Source organism: Denticeps clupeoides, chromosome 9, assembly GCF_900700375.1.
Source record: "Denticeps clupeoides chromosome 9, fDenClu1.1, whole genome shotgun sequence".
Classification (NCBI taxonomy): domain Eukaryota; kingdom Metazoa; phylum Chordata; class Actinopteri; order Clupeiformes; family Denticipitidae; genus Denticeps; species Denticeps clupeoides.
Window position 1 is genome coordinate 2,941,030 of NC_041715.1, and position 21,860 is coordinate 2,962,889.

The 21,860-nt window shown below is 42.7% G+C and overlaps 1 protein-coding gene across 1 annotated transcript in view; it reads right to left on the reverse strand.

The window, feature by feature from the left end:
- Positions 1-646: 646 nt before the first annotated feature.
- The window catches only part of LOC114796724 (uncharacterized), a 68,739-nt gene continuing 47,525 nt past the window's right edge, over positions 647-21,860 (reverse strand). The window contains exons 14-27 of the mRNA XM_028991174.1: positions 21,314-21,769; positions 17,882-18,322; positions 17,063-17,518; positions 16,117-16,557; positions 15,184-15,636; positions 4,743-5,183; positions 4,141-4,395; positions 3,805-4,044; positions 3,464-3,709; positions 3,128-3,385; positions 2,551-2,853; positions 1,808-2,077; positions 1,641-1,724; positions 647-1,319 (exon numbers count right to left, since the gene is read on the reverse strand). Coding sequence (XP_028847007.1) covers positions 1,253-1,319; positions 1,641-1,724; positions 1,808-2,077; positions 2,551-2,853; positions 3,128-3,385; positions 3,464-3,709; positions 3,805-4,044; positions 4,141-4,395; positions 4,743-5,183; positions 15,184-15,636; positions 16,117-16,557; positions 17,063-17,518; positions 17,882-18,322; positions 21,314-21,769 — 4,411 coding nt within the window. The 3' untranslated portion in view covers positions 647-1,252. The remainder of the gene's footprint in view (positions 1,320-1,640; positions 1,725-1,807; positions 2,078-2,550; positions 2,854-3,127; positions 3,386-3,463; positions 3,710-3,804; positions 4,045-4,140; positions 4,396-4,742; positions 5,184-15,183; positions 15,637-16,116; positions 16,558-17,062; positions 17,519-17,881; positions 18,323-21,313; positions 21,770-21,860) is intronic.

The following is a 21,860-nucleotide window of genomic DNA, read 5'->3' on the forward strand; positions in this document are numbered from 1 at the left end:
CTACACATGGTTCAGTACAGGTACACCGGTTCCATGAATCACGCCTGATTTTTACACCCAAATATACACTTTTATATATTAGGCCCACAGTGTGTATGTGTCAGTGTGTGTTTATGACGTCTCGACTTTACTTTTTACTAGTGGTCCTGAATGTACGAAATTTACATTTACAGCATTTACCAGACGCCCTTTTCCAGAGCGCCGTACAGTCAGTAGTTACAGGGACAGTCCCCCCCTGGAGACACTCAGGGTTCAGTGTCCTGCTCAGGTGGGGTTTGAACCTGGGTCTTCTGGTTTATGAGTGTAGGCTACTTCCACCCTTATGTTGATTAAATGAAAGTAAACGGCTGGGCTTAGATTTTTACATCTTCAGGGCTTGATTTTCATCCATAGAGAGCTTCCTTTGCGTTCACACTTCTCCTGACGGGGATCTCCTGTCCACTGATAGGAATTATTGAGTGAAATATATGAATTATTTTAAAGGTTCTGCTGCCACACAGTGGTCAGGCAGAGAAACTGCAGCATTCCAGCATGAACAGTAGAGGAGAGTAAAGAGTAAAACTGACCAACGTGGAGGATGGATCTGTACAAACACTGCACAGTCCATCAAAGTAAAAAGAATAGAAATCACAGATATGGTTACCAGTGTGTAAAAAAATTGTAATAATTTGTAATAAAAAAAAATTGTAAAAACATACACTTAATACAAGACTGTCGACATTCAGGTTACATAGATAAATGTTCTGCTCCTGCATAACACACATTTACACACATCATCATCACACTTTACTGTTAATACAGGCACAGATTCTGTTATTTCTTTTACTGAAATGCTGCTGGTGATGATCATCCTGTGAATAATGTTGGTTTGCTCATAATGTTGATTACATGTGGGATAATAAAAATAACATAATCAATAAAATGTATTAAATTCAACACTTAATTATGACACTAAAAATTGATTCATAAACAAACACAAAAATCCACACACAACTTAGAATTGTGTAGACATATTTATATGGAATTTATATGAAATTACACATGATAAAATTAGTAATTTCTGGAGTTTTCTTCCCATATATTTGTTTGACACTATGAATATGAAAGTTGTTGAAAGTTGTTGAAAGTTGCAGTAACCCCATGATGTGTGTCTGTACCCTGTACACATCACCCTCAGCATCTTCACAGCTACACTGAACAGGTCAGAAAAAAAAGTGAATAAATCATCACTGTGAGCGTCTGTCAGACTTGGTCACCAGATCTCTACACGCCTGTCTGTCACTAGAAGCTTTTTATCTGTGATCTTGTTGTTGAAGAGCCTGTAGAGACATAAAGAGGTGAAGATTAAAACAGTGCAATACACACACACACACACACACCTACTCATTACATTTACATTTACAGCATTTATCAGACGCCCTTATCCAGAGCGACTTACAACCAGTAGTTACAGGGACAGTCTCCCTGAAGTGTCTTGCTCAGGGACGCAATGGTAGTAAGCGGGATTTGAACCTGGGTCTTCTGGTTCATAGGCGAGTGTGTTATCCACTAGGCTACTACCACCCTACTCACACACACACACACACACACACACACACACACACACACACACACACACACACACACATACACACACACACCTGACAGTGTGAAGGTTGCTGCTAGCTGACATGATGCTGTAGAGTCTCTCAGTCATGCAGTCTGTGATGTTATTGTTGCTCAGGCTGAAAGTAGAAAGATGATGATGATGATGATGATATAGTTCAGTATAAGCCCCGCCCCTCTCTACTCCTCTAGCTGCACTCACTCCAGAACTCGTGTCTTCTGCAGGTGGGGCAGCAGCAGCTCCAGGCAGCGGTCAGTCAGCTGGCAGTGGCTGAGGTCCAGTTCTGAAAGCCCTTCAGAATATTCCAGAAGCAGCACTATAGATTGACAGGCACCGTGGTCCACAGGGGTGTGGCTGAGGTCCACCTCCCTGCCCAGAGCCTGAGAGAGAGACTCCGCCCACTTCACAGACTCCGCCTCCGATCCCCCAGAGAGAAGAGACAGGAAGTGCAGCAGCAGAGCTTTACTACAGCTGAGAGAGAGAAACAGTTTATTAAAGTTCAGAAATTTAGTATGTAGCAATCAGCTTTTTCATTTTGAAAAGGGCCCAAGTGATTTATTTTTTAAAATCTGAGTTGGGGTAAGTAGTCATAATTATACTTTTTTTCAGGATGGAGACTCCTGCTCTACTTTATACTTGTTCAGCTGTATTATGGATCAGATTTTCAGATTTCAGATACTCAAGGGCCCCACCTTATGATAATCATGTACTATTTGAGACACATGCCTTTCATTTCTCTCTTATAAAAAAGGAATGATATGTTAAATATGAATTATATGCAAAATATAATTAATATTTTGAACCTTGTGTAGACCCTCTATATAAGTAATGATGCAAAATAAAAAAATTTATACTATATATACTGTATATAACTGTATATTACACTATGTTTTGTACTACATGTCAAGTAGAAATTGTAGCTGGATGAGCTGTAAGACTCCAACCTGAGACGGATTTGGTGTAAAATCGGGAAAAACTGCTGCAAACCAGCATCCTCAATCTCACAGTCATGAAGACTGAGCTCCACAGCAACACTGGATCTCTGGATCACCATGGAGAAAACCCTGCAGTCTTCATGTCCCAGTACCAGAACCTGTCCATCAGACGGTCCAGTCAGGTCCACAGCTGAGACGCAGGAGAAATTTAGTCTGTGCTGCAGAGACCGGAGCAGAGCAGCTGCTGCCCCCTGCTGGAGCTCAGAGGAAGAACAGCAGCGGAGCAACTGGAGCAGCAGCTTCCTGTCAACACTGGACACGGACACACACACACACACACACACACACACACACAGATTATTATAATAACACACTGCAGCAGCAGCAGCTTCTTGTCAACACTGGACACACGCACACACATACACATTATTATAATAACACACTGCAGCAGCAGCAGCAGCTTCTTGTCAACACTGGACACACACACACACACACACAGATTATTAAAATAACACACTGCAGCAGCAGCAGCGTCCTGTCAACACTGGACACACACACATAAGATGAGTTAAAAAGATACAGAAACCTAAGCAGGGAAACGTTGTTGAGCAGCAGCAGAATGTTCTCCAGCGCCCCCTCTGGTATGGAGGACCACAGCAGGCTGAGCTGGACCCCCTCACTGTGCTGTAAGGTGAAGCACAGGGCAGCACAGTCTGCAGCGTCCAGCACCCTGGAGTTCAGGACGATGTTCTTCTCTGACCACTTCAACAGACTGGACACACAGTGGGCAGCACGAGTCACATAGATCTCTCTCATGATGACCATCAGGAATCTGGGAGGAAGCCTACGGAGGTACAGAGACTCTCGTCAGTTTTGTGTGGGACTTCAGGACTCTGGACATGTCTAGATGATCAGATTTTACCTCTTGATCATGACCCTGTTGCCATGAGGGAAAATGTCTCTGATGTTCTGAAGGGTCATCTTGTTCCTTCTAAAGTCCACAGTAATTGGAGGCCCTTTAACCTGCAGTAGATAGTGGATCACCTCCCAGTTGAGGGAGCAGGAAGTGAGGTCACCACCGACCTTCTGCAGGAAGTGCTGAGTCAGCTCCTCTTCCTGGGCTTCATACACCAGCAGAGTCAGCTGCTGGAGACTCTCAGCACTCAGTCTGAGACAGAAGAACATCAGAACGTGACACAGACAGGCCTCTGTAGATGTGTAACCATAAAAATATGAGATAAATAAGAAATCCTTCAGTCTGACCTGATGGTGAGAAGACCCTGGTACATCAACAGACCAGTGACAGACTGAGCCTCAATCTGACATGCAGTCAGGTCCAGACACCGGACAGTCCAGTGTCTGAGGAGGAGAACCAGGCTGCTCAGAATCCTGGACAGTGCCCCCTCTGGCTGGATGAGGGAGAGCTCCTCAATGGTGACAGAAGAACATCCTCCCTGTGACCTCAGAGCTCTGGTTATTCTAAACAGCATCTTCTTATTCAGTCTGAAACACGAGTGAGAACAAGATGAGTTTGTTCCATTTGTTTGACTTCACAGGATCAGCATGTGTGGTCCTCAGATCTGAACATCTGAAGGTTACCTGAGCTTGTGAAGTGTGTGGATGTGTTTGAAGATCAGTCTGGTCCCTCTGAGAGAGATGTGTTCTGGTTGTAGAGTGAGATCCAGTCTGGAGGCTGAAAGGCCCAGAACTCGACCCACAGACCTGCAGCAGTGACTGGATAAATCTCCTCCCAGTGTGAGGGTGAAGCCCATGGCCTGGAGAAGAGGAGTCACCTGCTCCACCTGTCTGGGTCCAACAGCTTTACACACAGCTGGGAAAAACTCATCAGCACCACTAAAAACATAAAAATACAAAAAACATTTTTATTTAAATTTTAATTAAATCACAATCAAATATCTGTAATATCAATGTTGATATTACTGATCACCTGATCTAATTAATATCTTATTTATCAATAAATAAAAATGATAAATAAGTTAACTAGTCAAAAGTTTGGATGCCCCTACTTGTTTATTGGTCTGGCATTTTTTACATTACAGAACAAATCTGAAGACACAGGATTATGAAACAAAAACGTCTCCCCAAATCAAGGAGCTTTTACTGTGATGGACCTCCAGACTTTTGACTATGACTGAATACATAAAAAATAAAAAAAGACAAACATCATATTTGACCCTGACCTGAGCTGTGAGACGTAGTTGAGACACTGCAGGAAACTCCTCACTTCACTCTCTTCATCTGACCAGCCTCTCAGCTCTACTGGTTTCTTCTCTGGTTGCATCTTCAGCACTTCTAGGAAGATGGAGGCCTTTCTCTCTGAGAGGTCTATGGTCCAGACTGCAGGAGATGCTGACTGGTAAACTGCCTGTAAAGCTGGAAGGAAACTCCTGCCTGTTTGACTCTCATAGTTCTTCACATGTGAACACAGATCCAGCAGGAAATCAGACTGGATCCATATATGATAATCATCTCCAAGTGGAAAAGTCTTGTAGCTGCACACAGAGGTTAAGATGTTAGAGAAACTCTCTCCTGTAGCTGCATCCCACTCTGCTGCTGCAGTAATGAGATTCAGCAGGAACTTGGGGACTGACTTGTGTGCCCAGAGAAAATCGGGATAAAATCTAAAACACAAAAGAAGAAGCTGATCTCAGTTTCAAATGTGACAAATAATAACCAAATAATAAATTACAGTCTGTAACAAAAATACATTTTAAAAAGTGTGTAAAGGACCACAATTGTCCTTTTATGTGTTTGACATTTTCTTGATATAAATTTTATTTTATTGTATTCATCTATATTTTCTATAATGTGTTTTGTGATGGTGTGTGTGTCAATGTGGTCTTGTGTTTTTTCCTGTGGGTGGTGCTGTGCTTTGCGTGGGAGGAGTTTTTTGTCCAATTAATGTGGACAGCAGGTGTTGGTTTGGATTGTTGTTCACTGGATTTAGTTTGTTGCCCAGTTTGAGCTGCAAGTGTATTGCTGAAGTTGGTCTTGGCCACTTGTAAAATAACAGAGGAATTGATTGTCCTGCTGTATGTTTTCATTCCTTGGTGAGCTCAGCGAGGTATGTTTATTTTCATGTGTTTTTTAATTCTGAATTGTGTAGAATGTATAGTTATGTGTATGTTTCTGTCTATTTTAATGTAGTTTTCACAGTGCTGTAAAGAGACAAAGACTGGATGGGTTCTCATGGACTTTGAATAAAGCAAAAATAAACTAATCAGTCCAGACTCACTTTTGGATCCAAGGGTTGCTACAAAGTGAAATAAAAAACATGTCAAATGTCTAATTATGACTGACGAGGCCTGATGTATCTAAACAGAGACAATTATAGATATCATAATCATCTACAGCTGTAGAAACTGATCCAGGAACAGATGTAGCGACGAGACCTGTAGCAGGCTCCTCGATATAAATCGCTGGTTGTCGGAGTGGTGTCCAAAAAATAAAGTGGGTTTTATTAATAACTGGCCAATATTTAGGGGGAAGCCTGGTCTTTTTGGGCGAGACGGCATCCACCCCAACTGGGCGGGCGCCACTCAGTTGTCTAAAAAATTGGCTCATAGTCTTAGAACCAAAAAACAAAACTGACTCGCCAGAGCCGAGACCAGGCAGCAGACAGACCGGCTAAACCGAGTGTCTGCCATTTGTGTAGAGCCGCCACCCAGCGTGTACAATATTGACACTGTGTCTGTACCTCGCTCTATTAAAACAAGAGATTATACAAGAAACATTAATAAAACTCATAAATACGCTAACACTGTGTCTGTTCCACGGACTGGGCGGGGTGTCTGTTTCGGGAACTTACTACCCGTTACTATCACTCCTTCTGAACGTACCACCAGCACCCCCGACATAAGAATAGGATTATTAAATGTTAGATCCATTACACCTAAAACGCTCATTGTCAATGAAATGATTACAGATCAGGGGTTCGATGTACTGTGCCTGACCGAAACTTGGTTAAAACAAAACGAATTTGTAGCATTGAACGAGTCTAGTCCTCCTGGATACAGCTATGTACACCAACCTCGCTTAACTGGAAGAGGAGGTGGCGTCGCAGTAATTTATAAGGATAACCTCGGTATTACTCATAAACCCGGACAAGGATTTAACTCTTTTGAGATTCTACATACCAATATAAATCATGTAGTCTCACAAAATAAAAATCCTAAATTCATTCCATTGATTATTATTTATAGACCCCCTGGACCTTATTCTGAGTTTCTTAGTGAATTTACAGATTTTGTCTCCAACTTAGTTGTATCTGTGGATAAAGCCCTAATTGTCGGCGACTTTAACATCCACTGTGATAAATCAGAAGACTCACTAAGAACCGCATTCCTGTCTTTATTAGACTCAGTTGGAGTTATCCAACATGTAACAGGACCTACTCACGAAGGTGGTCACACGCTCGATCTTGTGTTGACCTTCGGTTTAAATATAGAAGATATAGTTACTCTTCCGCAATCTGAAATGGTCTCAGATCATTTCCTCATCGCTTTTAAAATATGTCTCAGACACAACAAACTCAATCCCCCTCGTTATAGAGACAAACGGACAATTACATCAAGTACGGCACAGAGGTTTATTAATACCTTACCAGATTTATCAACGCTGATAAACTCACCGTCAGACCCCGCTGAACTTGACCAAGCGACCAAATGTCTAGAATTAACACTGCGTAGTACGTTAGATATAGTCGCTCCCCTCAAAAGGAAGATAGTAAGAGATAAAAACTTAATTCCTTGGTATAATGATCACACGCGCTCGCTTAAGAAGACCGCCCGGAAATTAGAACGCAAATGGCGTCAAAGTAAATTAAACATATTCCGAATAGCGTGGAAGGAGAGCCTACTTAACTATAAGAAGGCTCTTAGCGCGGCTCGATCAACGTATCTGTCCTCGTTAATAGACAAAAACAAAAAAAATCCCGGCTTCCTGTTTAAAACTATAGCCAAACTAACCAGGAATAAGACAGAAATGGATGCGACCACTCAATATAATCATAGTAGCGATGATTTTATGAATTTCTTTAATACGAAAATTGTCGCAAATAGAGAGAAGATTAAAAGCACAACAAATAGCTCCGCCGATATTTCCATGGAAAATAATCTTCTAATAGACCACCGATTAGAACGATTCAACCCTATTAAAGAGCATGAATTAATCAAATTAATCTCATCATCAAATCAATGTACTTGCGCTTTGGATCCGATTCCAACAAGACTCCTTAAGCAAATAGCACCCAATGTTATAAATTCTATCCTCAAAATTGTTAACTCGTCGCTTAGCACCGGCCACGTACCAAGTTCGTTCAAGGTAGCAGTCATTAGACCCCTGATTAAAAAGCCGGATCTTGATCGCAGTCAGCTTTCAAATTATAGACCGATATCCAACCTTCCGTTCATATCAAAAATCTTAGAAAAAGTTGTAGCCCAGCAGCTGAGCACATACCTAGACTGTAACAACATCCATGAAGTATATCAATCAGGATTTAGACCTCATCATAGCACTGAGACAGCGCTGGTTAAAGTGGTTAATGACCTGCTGTTGGCCTCTGATCAGGGGCGCATCTCGCTGCTTGTCCTGCTTGATCTGAGTGCAGCGTTTGACACTATTGATCACGCTATTCTCCTTGCCAGGTTAGAGAATGTTATCGGGATTAAGGGAACAGCCCTTGAATGGTTCAGATCATATTTGACCAACCGATATCAGTTTGTGGACATCAATGGTGTTTCGTCTTCACACAGTAAAGTAGAATTTGGTGTTCCACAAGGTTCTGTCCTAGGTCCGTTACTTTTTTCTCTATACATGTTACCTTTAGGCGACGTCATCCGCAAACACGGTATTAGCTTTCATTGCTACGCTGACGACACACAGCTGTATCTGTCAGCAATGCCAGACCAGAGGCAGCAGCTGAACAAAATAGAGAATTGTCTGAAGGACATTAGACAGTGGATGCTCACCAACTTTCTCCTGTTAAACCCTGACAAGACAGAAGCGCTTGTAATCGGGCCTCAAGCAGCCAGGCATAAACTGGCTGACTACACAATAACCCTGGATAGCCTTTCTATCTCACCGAGTATTGAAGTGAAGGATCTAGGTGTCATCATTGATGCAGGTCTCTCATTCAGTTTGCACGTAGATAATGTCACTAGAATAGCATTCTTTCACCTTAGAAATATTGCGAAAATAAGAAATATCATTTCAATGCATGATGCAGAAAAGTTGGTCCATGCATTTATTACATCAAGGTTAGATTACTGCAATGCATTATTGTCTGGATGCTCTAGTAGGTGCATGAGTAAACTCCAGCTAGTACAGAATGCTGCAGCCAGAATTCTAACCAGAACCAGGAAATTTGACCACATCACCCCAGTCTTACAATCACTGCACTGGTTACCCATCAAATTTAGGATTGACTACAAAATCCTACTTTTAACCTATAAAGCTCTAAATGGTCTCGCCCCACAGTACCTGAGTGAACTTTTGGTTCCTTACGAACCGCCACGCCCCCTTCGATCAATGGGTGCGGGGTCACTACTGATACCAAAGGTGCAGAAGGTCACAGCTGGGAGCAGATCCTTCTCCTATAGAGCTCCGCAGTTGTGGAACAGCTTGCCTGTCAGTGTCCGGGATTCAGACACAGTCTCAGTGTTTAAATCCAATCTCAAAACCTATCTGTTTTCTCTGGCTTTTTGCTAAAGTCCTAGACCCTCATTTCACTTGATTTTGACACAGTGTCAATTATAAAGTCCAGTTTATCACAGAGTCCCCCTGTTAGACACAGACAAAGTTAAATTCACCAGTTAGGCTGTCCTAGTTAGGGTACCGGGCCACTGTAGCACCAATATACCACTATAACCACATATTTCAGTATCGGTCGTACAGTCCAACCGTCTGCCGCTGCTTCTGTTTGTTTTTCTCCGAGACATGGAATCAGGCGCCCAGACTACTGGCAGACCCCAGTGATCAGACCAGCAAATAAATCCTGGTTCCTGACAACTGCTTTACAAGGACAAAACATGAAACAAACCAGAGGGTCACCACAGCCACCACCACCGTTACAACTACAGCTCCAGGGATCTTCAAATGGACCAGTAACATCATTACGGACACCTTATCTAGACCATGACACTTAATACATCCTGGACTTCTCCAACCCTACAACCGTAGGACTTACACCGTTTGCAGGCTCACTCTACCCTGGAAGGGGGTCCCTCTCTGTATCACTCATTCCCAAGGTTTCTTCCTTTCTTTTTTTTCTCTCTCCTAGAGTTTTTTGGTGTGGAGTTTTTGCTTGTGTGCAGAAGGGTCAAGTGGGGGGGGGTGTCAACTGTAGGGCCTGTCAAAGCCCATTGAGACATACTGTATGTGATTTTGGGCTATATAAGAAATAAGAAATAAATGTTGTTGATGTACATTCATACAGCAACACATATTTATCACTTTTTATTGGTTTATTATTATGGATCAATCACATTACAGCTGATCACTTGAAATATTAACAACATCATAGCTGTGATTACTGAGTTTATAATCATCTTCAAACTCCACCTGGGCGCACACACACAACACTCGCAGTATTGAGTTTTAAATGTGAGATTAATACTTTGTAGAGGAACGAGACAACTCTCTCCACCATTATAGATGAGGAACTGCGCCTTGTGCTACTGAGAGACTTCAACCTCGACCTCCCCAAGTCACAAACAGCTGATTTCCACAATTTCATCTTGGCATTGTCACGTCCCTGTCTAGGGGTCAGGAGACGTCACCACAAACGAGGGGAACAAACACAACAAAGCCACAACTAACCACACTAATCACTAACACGCAACAAAAGGCTTATCCAACTACAACCCAAAACTTCAACCAACTCTCTCCTCTCGCTTCCTCCTCCTCCGGCTCCACAAAAATGAGCCTTGAATGGTGGCTGGAAGGGTCCTTATGTAGTGCTCTGTCCTGTGCGCTGATTGGCTGCCAGTTGACGAGGGAATTGGTGGGTGGAGCTGTAAATCCAAATCTCCTCCCCCAGCAGACAGCCTAAAAGAGAACACGCACAAAACAGAGCACCCCAAGCCATTCTACAGCCTAAAGGACGTAACACCCCCCCACCACAAAAAAGAAAAAAAATCCTATTTTTTTCTATCCTCAACCAATTTTAACCAGGATGAGCACGTGATAAGGCATCCGCCAAAATGTTGTCCAGTCCTTTCTTGTAGCGGATCTCTAATGCAAACCCCTGCAAATACAAGGACCAGCGAAGAATGCATTGGTTTGTATTCCTCATCCTGGAGAGAAACACCAGAGGGTTATGATCCGTGAACACGACAAATGGAAGAGTAGTGGACCCAATGTAAACTTCAAAATATTGAAGTGCCAATAGTAGTACTAGTGCCTCCTTCTCAATAGTGCTATAGTTCAGCTGATGTTTTAGAAACTTCCGCGAGAAGTAGCAGACGGGGTGATCAATTCCTTCCGCATCTTCCTGCAATAGTACTGCACCAGCTCCGTTGGCACTTGCATCTACTTCCAGTTTAAAAGGTTTTTGAAAATCTGGCGCCCTCAATACAGGTTCACTACTTAAAGCCTTTGAATGTTGGAAAGCTTGTTGACAGTCCTCAGACCATAAAAATTGACTGTCTTTCTTAACGGCATCAGAACGGAACGTCGCCTCACGTACAACCTCTACTTGGTCAACTGAGAGCGTTAACCTACAGTCAGTACCTTCTCTTTCATCCCGCACAGACGGACCTTCAGTCAGGTTTGACAACGCTGTTAGGGACGTAGAGATTTCAGACCTGTGATCTGGAGATAAGAAATTTTTGTGACTGAGCTCTCGTAACCGCACAAGCAGGAAATGTACTAGTATTCTGAGAGGCTTTACCGAGTACTGAGCTAACCAGAGGATTTCTAATCACCTCGGGAGAGGGAAAAATCTGTCCGCCAGCTAAATCGTTACCAAGAATAAAATGAATCCCATTTATTGGTAACTGAGGTCGAATAGCCACGTTAGCCAAACCAGAAAATAATTTGCTTTCAATATGGACGGAGTGCAAGGGAACAGTCATAACGGTCATATAGAGTCCCTGCACTAGCACATCATAACCACTATAAGTGTCTTCCGAAAATGGTAAGCAGGAATCCAAAATAAAAGATTGCGCGGCGCCTGTGTCACGCAATAATTTAATTGGCACACGTTCTTTTCCAGACTCACCCACAGAAACAAAAGCATCGAAAACTAAAGGACTAAACTCCTTATTTACCGAATCCTTCACCTGGGTCACCCTAACATTATCTACCAAGCCAACCACCTTCTTCACAGGGTTTTTCGAGGATTGCTCCTTCTGTTTTAACACAGGGCATGTGAGACCAAGTGGCAGTAATAACACTCACGAAACTCCATCTGCGGGGATGCTCGGTCCGACCTCTGATTTCTCCAGCCCCGCCGTGGGAATGTCGGTCCGAACGATCCTACAGACTGGGAAGATGACCCAAAAACATTCCGGCGCGTCAGGACGAACACGTCAGCGCTGCTGGCAGCCTTAGCTAATGTGGTCACCTTAGCTTCGCTCAGATAAGTGGCCACGGCAGTGGGAAGGCTATTTTTAAATTCTTCCAGCAGAATTAACTCACATAGCTGTTCCTTGGTGGTAATCTGCTGTGAAGAGCACCAGCGATCAAACACGTTCTCCTTCTCGCGAACAAACTCAACAAACGTGACCCGATCATCTTTCCGAAGACCCCGGAAACGCTGCCGATACGAGTTCATAGGCATTCAAAATAGCAGTCTTCACTGCTCCATAATCTAAACTCTGATCTACACTTAGCGCGGAATACACATCCTGTGCTTTCCCGGTCAACACGCACTGTAATAGCAAAGTCCACACATTAACTGGCCACTTTAATGTAAGGGCAACACGTTCAAAGTGATTAAAATATTTCTCAACTTCCCGTTCATTAAATGGTGGCACCATACGAATATTATGCGCAACATCGAAATGATTACCAGGTTGTTGTGCGTTTTCCGGTTCTTCCGAATGTGGCAAATCTCTCCGCGACGGTTCCCCGCCTCCTGGCAAACCTCCTGGAGAACTGAATCTGGAACCACAGAGGGGTTCCACAGGTCGTGGGTCGACCCCAGTACAGACAGCCAGTTCCAGCTCCAGCTTTCTTAAGGTGAACTCGCGTTCTTCCCGATCACGCTCACGCTGAGACTCGTGAACACGCTTATTTTCCTGCGAGTCCTGCTCTAACTTTTTCAAATCAAGCTCCCGCTGTATTTCCAACTTCCTTAGCTGAATTTCCTTCTCCATTTCTTTTTCCCTAAACGCGCGAATGTCCCGCTCTGAACGTAATTTCGCTGCTTCTAATTGGAGTACACGTTCCTGTAAGGAGTACTCACGGATTTTAAGCTCGGTCTCTGTGTCTCTCGTGGCCGAGGCCGAAGTGGACCGTGAGACCGGATCTGACGATGCAGCAAGAATACGTTTTTCTACTAGACCCGTTTTCACCACACAAAACAAGGTCTTTTAATTTTTGGGAGAAATATGCAGCTATCTGAAGCAACTGTTCCTTTGTACAGCGTGACAATAAATTCTCTGAAGGATTCTGAAGAAACTCTTCCAGCACAGACAGTGTACCTTCCATACTGGAGTACAGCACTCACTCTCACCTAGTTTGCAAATACAAAGCACAAGCTTCACTACTGCACACCCCAAATGTCGGAACGGCTCTCACCCAAAACTTCCAGTCACCTACTTACCTAACCAACCTCTAACTTTCCTAGTCTTCAAAGCTTACCAATGGCAGGCGACTTTAAATGCGCAACGTCAGCCCTGGAGTCACTTCAAAAATAAGAAAGGAAAAATAACAAAAGAAAATAATAAACAGTGCCACGAAGGAAGGTCTGCAAGCAGAACCAACTGCAGCACTCTACTGACTGGATTTCGGGTTACTACTGCACGTTCTGAAACTAAACACACGGGCACAAAATGGACCGTCAGCCACAAAATGGCGACGATCCCGGACGAGCCCCCACTTGTCATGTCCCTGTCTAGGGGTCAGGAGACGCGACCACAAACGAGGGGAATATGTGCAGTGGGAAGACACAGATACCAGACCCAAGTGCTATATACAACAACTACACAATTCACAGGAGGACAACACACCATGAAAGGAGAGACAAAACAAACACAACAAAGCCACAACTAACCACACTAATCACTAACACGCAACAAAAGGCTTATCCAACTACAATCCAAAACTCCAACCAACTCTCTCCTCTCGCTTCCTCCTCCTCCTCCGGCTCCACAACAATGAGCCTTGAATGGGGGCTGGAAGGGTCCTTATGTAGTGCTCTGTCCTGTGCGCTGATTGGCTGCCAGTTGACGAGGGAATTGGTGGGTGGAGCTGTAAATCCAAATCTCCTCCCCCAGCAGACAGCCTAAAAGAGAACACGCACAAAACAGAGCACCCCAAGCCATTCTACGGCCTAAAGGACGTAACAGCATACAACCTCACACTTCTTAGCACGCCAGCAACACTCTGGAAAGCAATTTGATCTTGTACTTACACGCAACTGCTCCACAGCCAACACATTTGTCATTCCTCTACATGTATCTGATCACTCTTTTATTCATTTCAGACTATCCCCCCCACCCACCTCACACTTAACACAATTTCGCCATAATCTCCGCACCCTCTCCCCTACTCGACTGTCTTCTGTTGTTTCCTCTGAGCTTTCCCCCTAGACATCCTCTCTATTCAGGACCCTAACTGTGCCACAGACATCCTCTGCTCCACACTAACATCTTGACTTGAGTGACTGCCCTCTAACCTCAAAACCGACACGTGCGACTCCACCCTCGCCGTGGATCTCTGACGAGGTTTGCCGCCACAGGACCCATCTTAGAGCAGCTGAAAGGCAGTGGAGGAAATCCAAGTGCCTGCTTCAACTTAGTAAATATCAATCTCTCCTGAAATCCTTCTCTGCTGCTGTCACTACAGCAAAACTTGATACTTCCAGGACAAATTAAGCAACTGCAAAGACTCTCGCAAACTATTCTCTACTTTTAACCACCACCTGAATCCTCCACCACCTCCCCCCTCTACTTCTCTCTCATCTGAAGACTTTGCTACCTTCTTCACAGAGAAAGTGGCTGCCTTGTCCCCCTTCTATTCTCAATATACACTCGCTCACTTGGTCACATCATCCAATCACATGGCTTTTCCTATCACTCCTACACTGATGACACCAAGCTCTATTTGTCTTTCCCACCAGAATATACCACTATTGCAACCAAAAATTTGGCCTGTTCTATACTTGACAAGTTAAGCCTTATCAGGGCTCTTAGTTTTTTGACTCACAATCTAAGGAATGAGAATTGCTGGTGTCTTCTCCTTGTAAGTCGCTTTGTAGTAAAGTAAAGTAATAGAGCCAAAGAAAAAGTAAATGCCCATGATGCAACACTTCAGTCCTACAGCACAAGTTTACTGTGACTAGTTGTACATCTCAGACGTCGATTACAAACTAGTACAGATGGTTACAGGTCAGTTACCTGCACGTGACCTCTGACCTCCAATAAAATATGAAACGAAGACACATTTGACCCTGACCTGAGCTGTGAGACGTAGTTGAGACACGGCAGGAAACTCCTCACTTCACTGTCTTCATCTGACCAGCCCCTCAGCACTACTGGTCTCTTCTCTGTCTGCATCTTCAGCACTTCTAGGAAGATGGAGGCCTTTCTCTCTGAGAGGTCTATGGTCCAGACTGCAGGAGATGCTGACTGGTAAACTGGCTGTAAAGCTGGAAGGAAACTCCTGCCTGTTTGGCTCTCATAGTTCTTCACATGTGAACACAGATCCTGCAAGAAATTAGACTTGAACTGCCTTAGATTTTCATCATCAAAACAATTTCCGCTTGGAAAAGTCTTGTAGCTGCACACAGAGGTTAAGATCTTAGAGAAACCCTCTCCTGTATCTGCATCCCACTCTGCTGCTGCAGTAATGAGACTCAGCAGGAACTGAGGACCTGACTCGTGTCTCCAGAAAATATCAGGATCAAATCTAAAACACAGGAGAAGAAGAAGCAGATCTCAGTTTCAAATGTGACAAACTGTCAGTCATCATCATCTACAGCTGCAGAAACTGATCTGGGAACAGCTGTACATTCTCACAGCAACACATATTTATCACTTTTTTATTGGTTTATTATTATGGATCAATCACATTACAGCTGATCACTTTAAATGTTAACAACATCATAGCTGTGGTCACTGAGTTTATTATCATCTTTAAACTCCACCTGCACACACACACACACACATACACACACTCACACGCAACCACAATATTGAGTTTTAACTGAGACACAGAAAAAGTAAATACCCATGATGCAACACTTCAGTCCTACAGCACACGTTTACTGTAACTAGTTGTACATCTGAGACGTTACTACACACTAGTACAGATGGTTGCAGGTCAGTTACCTGCATGTGACCTCTGACCTCCAATAAAATATGAAATGAAGACACATTTGACCCTGACCTGAGCTGTGAGACGTAGTTGAGACACTGCAGGAAACTCCTCACTTCACTCTCTTCATCTGACCAGCCTCTCAGCTCTACTGGTCTCTTCTCTGTCTGCATCTTCAGCACTTCTAGGAAGATGGAGGCCTTTCTCTCTGAGAGGTCTATGGTCCAGACTGCAGGAGATGCTGACTGGTAAACTGGCTGTAAAGCTGGAAGGAAACTCCTGCCTGTTTGACTCTCATAGTTCATCACATGTGAACACAGATCCAGCAGGAAATAAGACCGGAACTTTGGTTTATTATCATCTCCAAGTGGAAAAGTCTTGTAGCTGCACATAGAGGTTAAGATCTTAGAGAAACTCTCTCCTGTAGCTGCATCCCACTCTGCTGCTGCAGTAAAGAGATTCAGCAAGAACTGAGGACCTGACTTGTGTCTCCAGTAAAGATCAGGATGAAATCTAAAACACAAGAGAAGAAGAAGCAGATCTCAGTTTCAAATGTGATAAACTGTCAGTCATTATCATCATTGTCATCGTCATCATCTACAGCTGCATAAACTGATCTGGGAACAGCTGTACATTCATACAGCAACACATATTTATCCCTTTTTTGTATTGGTTTATTATTATGGATCAATCACATTACAGCTGGTCACTTTAAATATTAACAACATCATAGCTTTGATCACTGAGTTTATTATCATCTTTAAACTCCACCTGAACACACACACACACACACAAAAAAAAAAACACACGCAACCACAATATTGAGTTTTAATTGAGACACAGAAAAAAAGTAAATACCCATGATGCAACACTTCAGTCCTACAGCACAAGTTTACTGTGACTAGTTGTACATCTCAGACGTCGATTACAAACTAGTACAGATGGTTACAGGTCAGTTACCTGCACGTGACCTCTGACCTCCAATAAAATATGAAATGAGGACACATTTGACCCTGACCTGAGCTGTGAGACGTAGTTGAGACACGGCAGGAAACTCCTCACTTCACCCTCTTCACCTGACCAGCCTCTCAGCTCTACTGGTTTCTTCTCTGGTTGCATCTTCAGGACTTCTAGGAAGATGGAGGCCTTTCTCTCTGAGAGGTCTATGGTCCAGACTGCAGGAGGTGCTGACTGGTAAACTGGCTGTAAAGCTGGAAGGAAACTCCTGCCTGTTTGACTCTCATAGTTCTTCACATGTGAACACAGATCCAGCAGGAATTTAGACTTGAACTTCCTTAGATTTTCATCATCAAAACAATTTCCGCTTGGAAAAGTCTTGTAGCTGCACACAGAGGTTAAGTTCTTAGAGAAACTCTCTCCTGTAGCTGCATCCCACTCTGCTGCTGCAGTATAGAGATTCAGCAGGACCTGCACAGCTTTTTTCCGTCTCTCATCATAATAACCAACACGAAACCTATAAAAAACGAAAGAAACAGTCAGATTTAGACAGAATGAACTGTAACATTTTAACTGTAGATTCTTTACATTTGAACTTTCTCTGGTCCCTCACCTGGTTATAATCCTCCTGCTCCCTCCAACTAACTAATATAAATATTACATATGATTTGTCATATCTGGACCTTCACTGATCAGTGTGGGACACATGATGATACCAGACAGCAGACTAACCAGGTTTTAGCAATTATGAAAAACATTAAGTTTTTAAATCCCTCAAAATATTTTTTATATTAATTTCATGGGATATTAATATATGTGTTCTGGGTATTTTAGGATTTCTTTGTGAAAGATGTAGAACTTTCTGTCAATTCACACTGACCTGAGCTGTGAAACGTAGTTGAGACACTGCAGGAAACTCCTCACTTCACTCTCTTCATCTGACCAGCCTCTCAGCTCTACTGGTCTCTTCTCTGTCTGCATCTTCAGCACTTCTAGGAAGATGGAGGCCTTTCTCTCTGAGAGGTCTATGGTCCAGACTGCAGGAGATGCTGACTGGTAAACTGCCTGTAAAGCTGGAAGGAAACTCCTGCCTGTTTGACTCTCATAGTTCTTCACATGTGAGTACAGATCCAGCAGGAAATAAGACCGGAACTTTGGTTTATTATAATCTCCAAGGGGAAAAGTCTTGTAGCTGCACACAGAGGTTAAGATCTTAGAGAAACTCTCTCCTGCAGCTGCATCCCACTCTGCTGCTGCAGTAAAGAGATTCAGCAGGACCTGAGGACCTGACTTGTGTCTCCAGAAAAGATCAGGAACAAATCTAAAACACAAGAGAAGAAGAAGAAGATCTCAGTTTCAAATGTGATAAACTGTCAGTCATGATCATCATCATCATCATCTACAGCTGCAGAAACTGATCCAGGAACAGCTGTACATTCTCACAGCAACACATATTTATCACTTTTTATTGTTTTATTATTATGGCTCAATCACATTACAGCTGATCACTTTAAATATTAACAACATCATAGCTATGATCACTGAGTTTATAATCATCTTTAAATTCCACCTGCACAAACACACACACACATACACACACTCACACGCAACCACAATATTGAGTTTTAATTGAGCAACAGAAAAAATAAATACCAATGATGCAACACTTCAGTCCTACAGCACACGTTTACTGTAACTAATTGTACATCTGAGACGTTACTACACACTAGTACAGATGGTTACAGGTCAGTTAGCTGCATTTGACCTCTGACCTACAGTAAAATATGAAATGAAGACACATTTGACCCTGACCTGAGCTGTGAGACGTAGTTGAGACACTGCAGGAAACTCCTCACTTCACTCTCTTCATCTGACCAGCCTCTCAGCACTACTGGTCTCTTCTCTGTCTGCATCTTCAGCACCTTCTAGGAAGATGGAGGTCTTTCTCTCTGAGAGGTCTATGGTCCAGACTGCAGGAGATGCTGACTGGTAAACTGGCTGTAAAGCTGGAAGGAAACTCCTACCTGTTTGACACTCATAGTTCTTCATGTGTGAACACAGATCCAGCAGAAATGATGATCTATCCCTGCAGAATTTATGAAACAGAACCATCAGAGTCTCTACTGTTGTTTTTGTGGTTTCTGTCTGACTGAGAGCTGCCTGTAGACACAGATCCAGCAGGAACATCTTTACTCTCTTCTCCTGTTCCACAGAGCTGTTCTGGTTCTGTAGAGTAAAACTGAAAAATAAAAAACAATAAAATTAATTAATACAAGTTCCTAATATAACAGACCAACACATCATCTTGTGTTATAAACCATCTTAGAATGAAGTATCTAGGCTCTATGTATTAAATTTTAGGTATGAAGTGTTTCTGGGAGTCGACCTGTTCATGACATGCTGTCTCTATGCAGGAAGAACATTTAAGTGTAGAAGTAGATTAGAATATCTGATAGGACAAGATGTCTGGTGAAGCTACTCAGGAGTGTCAGATCTCCAGTACATAATAAATAAGTAACACAGACTGTAATATGAGTCTAAATAAGTAAATCTGATAAAAAACAAGAGTGAATACTGACTGTTTTTAAAAGGAAAAAAATAGATATAAAAATGTAAAATCAACAGAGTAATTATTAAACGTCTCCTATTATGAAATTCTTTTTGGCTTTTATATCGGTCTTGTTGGTCCCCTAATACTGTATCTAAAGTCTCTTTCCAGAATTCAGCCGTAGGCAGAATTACAGCCACTTTGATCCAGTCCCACAATGAGATTTCCCAGGACACGCCACTTCGGTGTCTGTAGCTTTAAATGCTAATGAGGAGGTGAGAGGCGGGCCAAGGAAGAGAGCAACCAATAGAAGAAGAGATGGCATTCGCAGAAATGATGTCATCAACACCATTCACCAACCACAATGTTTGGGACAGACCGGAAGTTGTTCAACGTATTTCCAGAAAAAAATTTATGAACCCACTGGTTCGTCAGAGTTTTTATATCCAATCACAGAGCAGCTGCAATGCTTCACACGTTTGGAAGCCATGACGGTCGGTAATATCTTAGAGGACAAGCGGTAAATTCTCTCGGAAGAAAAAGCGTGAGAAACGGGAGGTAACCTTTCCCCTTATGACGTCATAAAGGGACAAATTCCATATCCGACCATATGAGCAGCCGCTCTCTGAACAGTGAGGCAGAATGACCAAAGCACTCTTTACACTGACCGTCATTTCTAGCCACTGCAGGACCATAGACAGGCTGGATGAACCCGTATTAATGTTAAATCTTCTCACAGAGTCACATTTTCAAAAAAAGGAAACTTTAACATCATTTTACTTAATATAATAAATTATTTACATGAAAAAACTGTAATAGACTTCGCTCAGATGGGAAATGACCAATTAACAAAATGTAAACTGAAATAAAGATAATGGTCTTACTCCCAAAATAATGTTCTCCAAGAAAATATATTCCATATAAAACAGTAATTAAGATAACGAGAAAATTCACCTGAGCTGTGAGACGTAGTTGAGACACTGCAGGAAACTCCTCACTTCACTCTCTTTATCTGACCAGCCTCTCAGCTTTACTGGTTTCTTCTCTGTCTGCATCTTCAGCACTTCTAGTAAGATGGAGGCCTTTCTCTCTGAGAGGTCTATGGTCCAGACTGCAGGAGATGCTGACTGGTAAACTGGCTGTAAAGCTGGAAGGAAACTCCTGCCTGTTTGACTCTCATAGTTCTTCACATGTGAACACAGATCCAGCAGGAAATCAGACTGGATCCATAGATGATAATCATCTCCAAGTGGAAAAGTCTTGTAGCTGCACACAGAGGTTAAGATCTTAGAGAAACTCTCTCCTGTAGCTGCATCCCACTCTGTTGCTGCAGTATAGAGATTCAGCAGGAACTGCACATCTTTTTTCCATCTCCCATCATCATAATCAACATAAAACCTATAAAAGACAAAAGAAACAGTCAAGATTTAGACAGAATGAACTGTAACTTTTTAACTGCAGATTCTTTACATTTGAACTTTCTCTGGTCCCTCAGCTGGTTATAATCCTCCTGCTCCCTCCAACTAACTAATATAAATATTACATATGATTTGTCATATCTGGACCTTCACTGGTCAGTGTGGGACACATGATGATACCAGACAGCAGACTAACCAGGAATTAGCAATTATGAAAAATATTAAGTTTTTAAATTCCTCCTAATTATTTTTTTATATTAATTTCATGGGATAGTAATAAATGTGTTCCTGGCATTTTGGGATTTCTTTGTAAAAGATGTAGAACTTTCTGTCAATTCACACTGACCTGAGCTGTGAGACGTAGTTGAGACACCGCAGGAAACTCCTCACTTCACTCTCTTCATCTGACCAGCCTCTCAGCTCTACTGGTTTCTTCTCTGGTTGCATCTTCAGCACTTCTAGGAAGATGGAGGCCTTTCTCTCTGAGAGGTCTATGGTCCAGACTGCAGGAGATGCTGACTGGTAAACTGGCTGTAAAGCTGTAAGGAAACTCCTGCCTGTTTGACTCTCATAGTTCTTCACATGTGAACACAGATCCAGCAGGAAATCAGACTGGAACTTCCTTAGATATCCATCATTAAAACCATCTCCACGTGGAAAAGTCTTGTAGCTGCACACAGAGGTTAAGATCTTAGAGAAACTCTCTCCTGTAGCTGCATCCCACTCTGCTGCTGCAGTAATGAGATTCAGCAGGAACTGCACAGCTTTTTTCCGTCTCTCATCATCATAACCAACACGGAACCTATAAAAGACAAAAGAAACAGTCAGATTTAGACAGAATGAACTGTAACTTTTTAACTGTAGATTCTTTACTTTTGAACTTTCTCTGGTCC